The sequence below is a fragment of the Triticum urartu genome, chromosome 4, assembly GCF_003073215.2.
Source record: "Triticum urartu cultivar G1812 chromosome 4, Tu2.1, whole genome shotgun sequence".
Classification (NCBI taxonomy): domain Eukaryota; kingdom Viridiplantae; phylum Streptophyta; class Magnoliopsida; order Poales; family Poaceae; genus Triticum; species Triticum urartu.
In genome coordinates, this window is record NC_053025.1 from 42,539,284 (window position 1) to 42,545,211 (window position 5,928).

The 5,928-nt window shown below is 43.3% G+C and overlaps 1 protein-coding gene across 1 annotated transcript; it reads right to left on the reverse strand.

The window, feature by feature from the left end:
- Nucleotides 1-1,119: 1,119 nt before the first annotated feature.
- LOC125550532 (folate transporter 1, chloroplastic) lies at nt 1,120-5,324 on the reverse strand. Its single transcript, XM_048713556.1, has 11 exons — nt 5,101-5,324; nt 4,937-5,016; nt 4,483-4,559; nt 4,163-4,256; nt 3,859-3,949; nt 3,493-3,566; nt 2,628-2,738; nt 2,127-2,198; nt 2,011-2,031; nt 1,860-1,927; nt 1,120-1,537 (listed from the first exon to the last, which is right to left on the reverse strand). The coding sequence occupies exons 1-11, from the start codon at nt 5,228-5,230 to the stop codon at nt 1,405-1,407; spliced, it is 951 nt and encodes a 316-aa protein (XP_048569513.1). The 5' UTR covers nt 5,231-5,324; the 3' UTR covers nt 1,120-1,404.
- Between the last annotated feature and the right edge of the window lie 604 nt (nt 5,325-5,928).

A 5,928-nucleotide genomic window follows, 5' to 3' on the forward strand; every position in this document is an offset into this window, starting at 1 on the left:
CGCAGCGCCGGGTTGTCGATCCGGGCCACCAGCGCCTTGAACGCCCGGTCGGCCGCTCCCTGGCGGCCCAGGTCGGCGAGCGGCACGCGGCAGGCCACGTCCTCCATCGTGTCGACGTCCGCGGGGCCGGCGCCGTAGTCGCTGCACAGCTCGACGAGCAGCCGGAGCGTGACCGTCGGCTGCGGATCGCGCGAGCCTGAGGCCGGGATCTCGGCGAGCAGGACCTGCTTGTCGGGCTGGCTGAGCAGGACGTGCTCCTTCACGGCGGCCATGGCCATGGCCATGTCTAGTCGCTGCGATTGCACGGGCGGACTGCGGAGAAGGGAAGGGTCTCGGGCCGCGGTGGAGGTGTTCGTTCACGAGTTTGCTCGGTATGTGCTTGCGCGTCTGGGGCTCCTTTTATAGCAGGAAGGTGCGATTGAGACGAGAGAGAGCCGGACTCGATTCGGAAGTGAAGCCCCCATACGGCCATACCGAATCAGAATTGTAGTCCGGCAGAGTAAGGGAGAGGAACTCAGAATTAGGGGAGCTCTACGCGTCGGGTCCGATTTTTCGCACGGCAGGGCCCTCCTTTGCAACAAGGCACGTCCTGCGCCTGGTGCTTTGCAACACAAGCCTTGTTGCCCTCCCGTCAAACCATTTTTTTTCCTTTTGAAACAACGCCTATGTTTTAGAAACATAAACGACATTGCAATCCATTAGGCCTTGTATAATGAAAGGTGCTTAGAGAAATAAATCAGACTTTTCTTAAGCACCGCTCCTCGCATTGTACAAGGCCTTAAGCGGCTCCAGCGTTCCCCTCACCTCTCGCATTGCAACATTGGCTCGACCTTGCAATCCATTAAGCAGCTCCCCTCGCCTCACACGTTGCAACATTGATTGTGTTTCAAAAACATCATCGACGTTGCAAGCCATCAAATCCCAATTGCAACACCTACAGATTTGGTGGTCGTCGCCCTCTTAGAAGTTGCCGCGCCTCGCAACAACATTGGCTTGCCAATTCCAACACCTACGGATTGGGTGGTCGTGTGCAGAATTTGCAGATTTCTTACTGAAACCAGTCGGGTGAACCAAAGCGTTTCCATAAAAATTAACTCACACAATCACACGTTGAACCACAGAGCGAACCAGCACTATATTCAACAAGCATTTAACTGGACAACATGAATCAATGAGCTATTCCTTCGTGAAGAAAAAGAAAAATGAGTTTTCTCTACAAAAAACAAGTTTGCCAAACTAAATCCCGTTTGTGTTAAATGAACAAGAGCTGAACTGGGAAATGTGATGGAACATCACGTTCAGCTCGGATAGTGTGGTGAATGAACAGATTCTGTATTTGAATGGAACAGTAGTATATTCCCTATTTCCTCCTATGTTTCTCCTGGCTTCAGTTGCAAGTTGGAACTACGTCTTCTCCTTGGTTGCTCTGAATAGTTTGATGACATTTTCATACACCACAAACGTCACAGAAGCCGCTGGAAGGTTCTTCAACAGGTTGGACGTGATGCCCCTGTAAAAACCCCGGACACCTTCGTACCTGCAGCAGAAATTGAGAATTCAAACAAAATGTGTAAGTGTTACCGTTGCTCAAAATTGTAGCACAACCAACATTCAGGACCAGCAAAGTCACAACAAAAAACATGACATGCAGCATACTCATTATAACTACAGATTAATGAAGAATATAGATGATCAGTGGGCAGAAGTGTAGACCAAGCTTGAGAAAAGAAAGCCAGGTAAGGTGCATATTAAATAAGACAATAAGATAGATAAACCATGGCTTAACATCAGATTCCGTGAAACGGTAATGCCACCTGAAGTCCAAAACTTTATCTAATTGAAGCTTTAATGACCCTCACCTTGCAGTTTCCTTCACTACATGCCAACTATCTGAGTACTTTGGGATACCATCACTACCAGGTCGTTGCTGAAAATTTGCAGACAAGAACTATTATTATTGCTGCTAAACTCCAAAGAAATGAAATGCAGAGCTTTAAATCTGAAACCAACCTGTAAGCGGGCTCGGATAACCTGCAAATCCAAAAAAAATACATAGTTGGTATGTATAGTAAGACGGCAGCAACCATTTATGAAGTTGATGGGAATAAACAGAAGTTAAATCTTGCCTGATAAGGATAAGTAAGCAGAATAGCAGATAATTTTGAACCAGCGCCAAGTGCCGCATAATCAACGGAGTTCTGTTGATAATGAAGGCAAATGCATATCAGACATATTAATTGCCCATCTAGCAGATAGAGAATGTGTTTGAAAGCAGACATAACTTTACCTAAATGTTCTAAGAATATTGATTGCCCTGAATCAGCTTATGCATCATACAATTTGTATGTAACTGATATTCAAATAAGGGTTTCTAAGAAACAATATTACATAACACCTATATTTGACTACTTGACGGTCTTCACAAGTGAGGATATCCTCCTATGTTTCACAGTTCACATGCTGTATCATATCATAAAGGATGGTCATACATAAGTTTAAGCAACCTAATTTAAGAAAAATTCTGAACATCTGAACAGACTTATCCAGGGAAAACATAAGAATGTCTATACTGTAAATTAAGCTAGATGTTTAATGTCTGAGCACACATGCAATCACTAGATGCCTACCAATAAATCCTCGCTGCCTTTGTCATCTCCCCTTGTTTGTTTACTTTTCGCAGATATCATAGCCTTGCGAAGTTCCTCATAGGCAGTGAATTGTATCGCGCCATGGGTGACCTTTCAATGACGGCACAGCAATAAACATTAGTGCATGTATTCATCAACGATATCACAGTAAAACAGAAGAAATACTTAAGAATGTTACTATCCCAACAGTCCACAACATATGCATCTTTACTAATTGAAACTGGTATAGACATAACCTCTGCTTAAGCACAATTACAATTTACAGCGACCGAATTCCTACAAGCACCGTTGGGAAATTCTGACATTGACATGTATATTAAATAAACTACAACGTAAAACAGTTTATCTGACCTTCCTAGTTCCTTTCTTGCTGAGAACTGTAAGAATAATCTCCGTAACAAGGTAATTTTCCGACATCAAGATAGCACTAGGAAAACATGACTAGCTATGATCCAAGTAATAAGACGTCCCACATTCTCTAGTTGGAGCCTCACAAGAGGATATTACCTGAAGCATGTAGCTAAATCTGATAGGCCACACCTCAGAGAAAAGTGTAGAATGCTAACATCTTAAAACCCAGGTGCTACTTAAAAAAATCAATCCATACCATGAATGGTAGTGATAAGACATAGATTTGGGTCAACAAATTCAAGAAAAGAATGAACTGAAGTCACAGAACATATATAATTCTGAGTCAAGGACAGCTACATGTTATTGCACTCATGTATCTAGAGCTACTTAAAACAGCATGGGGCTAATAGTTTTATGACTAAATTTGTAGGATTGTAATGAAAAGCAGCACAATACTAAACAGCATTTCAGCAAAAAAAAAAAAGATGCATACCAGCAAAAGTCCAGGCCCGATCCCTCTATAAAGTGCTCGCCATCCCTCCTCTTTCCGAATAGTTCTCAAAGCATCTGGCTTCATAGCGACCAAATAAGCAAGGTCACAAAATTTTGTACTAACTATAGACCGAAAGAAATATGGGCATGAAGGATGCACACAAACAATTCATGGCTATAATGATTTGAAACAATCTTTTTTACACGAGCTCAACTAAATAAGACTAATTTTAGCAGCTTCACATAGAACTAAGAATGGCACGAGTCACTCATTTGCAACAGAAAACAAGTCACAACTCTAGTACGATATGTTTGCTGTATGATACTTATAGAAAATAAAAATACAAGTACGATAAGCATATATTACCCGAAAATCCAGAATAAGACGAAGTATGCCCGGGTGTTTGTAGTTGCATCCGTGTTTTCACCAGCCATATGGGATTTGTAAACAGGCAAACCTGTATAAACACAAGAAAAATACATTTGTCATGAATAAATGATATTTTGATGAAGACAATTGAGGTGAACAAATAACACCAACACATGTTGGCAGTCAGAATAAATGTCAGGTTAGGCTTGCTATCAAAGGCCTAGTTATATTCTAAAATTTCATTAAACTCCAATCTGACAAAATCACAAAAAGACACTAGATCAGGAGTTACTGTACGAACCAAAGCACCTGCTTCTGCAGCTGAGGCAAGATGGTCGAATGGACGGAGCTGAACATCCTTCTCCTGTAAGTATCTTTGTTTAGCTCTGTTGTAACTGTCAAAACAGACGTTTGTAACATTAGTCAAAATGCCAGCACTACTGTAAGTAGCATCCAATCGGTAAACTGTGGCATAGGATCATTATATAGGAAAAGGAAAAAAGTGAAATTAAATTCTGAAATTAGCAGATTGCTTTGGGATAGTTCAGTGATAAATAAAGCATTGAATGCTCCACACTACAACTATTCAACAGGTCAGCAGAATGAACTAATGGAACTTACAAAAAGAAATATAGCCCCCAAGAAACGGTTGATCCCAGGACTGCAGGATAAAAGCCGGCATAAAGTCCCCTCAGGCCCTACATTAAGAAGTCAGATCAGCATACCTCATACTTCAAATACCAGAAGAAACAAATTCCTGAAGATCCTACAACAGAATATTTAGTCGTTTTGTTTGCTAATTGGTAACCAAGCTTCCAGGAACATGTGATTATCATATACATTGTCGGCTTCCTAAGTTCCGGGGATCAAATTAAAGCAAAAAGTTAACTAGGAAGTAACAAGTACAAGAAAACCCACCTGCATATTGTAAGGATTTGCATTCAAAATTTTCGGAAAAATCAACAGGATTAAAACACATGCGATACAATTAAGGTTTTAAGCTATGGCCGAGGTTTGGTCCACCAAACGATGAAAAACTGAAAACAAAACACAAAATGCGACGAGGGATTCGCACCTCAGATCGTGCGATGGTGTACACAGCGTGTCCCGTGTTCCTGTACGGCGGCAAGTCGGACAACCCTCTCCCGCCGCTCACTAAACACCAGCAAAAGAGCAGCAGGGTTAAGGTTACCTGTCGGGCTCTGCGTCTCCTAGGGCTTAGGGGGGGGAGGGGGTTACCTTGGAAGCGGGTGCGGACGACGTCGAGCGGGTGGAAGGTCGCGACGGTGGCGAAGCCGGCGGTCGCTCCGGCTACGGCGTTCTCCCAGGTCCACGCCTCCGTCGACGGCGGAGAGGTCCCCGGCGGCATCTCCGGCGAGGGGGGCGGTGGTCGCTTCGCTTTTTGGGAACTCGCAGCGGCGAGAGTTTTGCAGGGAAAACTCGCTTTGAGGAATCGTGCGCTGACTGACCACCTCAGCTTTTCACTGTTTAGATTTTTTTTTGAGGGACACTTTTCACTATTTAGATGGGCCACATTGTATCTATTCTATCGAAAACAATCTGGCCCAATATAGTGTGCTTGGGCTGACAAGTCACAAGGTGCTGGACATTGAAACTTTAACGGGCTACGCTAAAAAAATGGAAAATTTTAACGGCCGGGTTCTGACCCCTAAAAAAAAGATGGCGGCTTCTGAATCACTCTGAAATCGAAACGGGCAGCATGATCGGCTTCGAACTCAAACAACGAGATCGAGATCCAATAAGATTCTGCAAGTGTTCCATGCAGTGGCGGAGCCAGGAAAATTATACCAGGTGAAATTCAAAATTCTCCAATACAGATCTAACCTCAGCTTGGATGTGTCTGCTTCACTATGCGGGCTGCTGCTCTGCTCCCGAGCGTGCGCTAACACAGCTCAGCTCGGCTCGGCTCCAGAGCTCCAGCCAGCGATAAAATTAAAAATGCCAACATTTTCAGAAACTAATAATATTTTCAGAAAACGCGAATTTTGTTGAAATTCTTGTAAAAATTGTGTTAGTTTGTGAACAAATTACGAAAACTTGGACTTC

Bases quoted from the DNA above. Each gene is read 5' to 3' on its own strand.
- LOC125550532 (XM_048713556.1), bottom strand. From the start codon at position 5,230: ATGCCGCCGGGGACCTCTCCGCCGTCGACGGAGGCGTGGACCTGGGAG. The intron at 3,950-4,162 runs GTTCGTACAGTA...GTGTTTATACAG, and splicing joins CTGCAGAAGCAGGTGCTTTG to GTTTGCCTGTTTACAAATCC. The intron at 1,538-1,859 runs GTGAGGGTCATT...TTTCTGCTGCAG, and splicing joins GTAGTGAAGGAAACTGCAAG to GTACGAAGGTGTCCGGGGTT.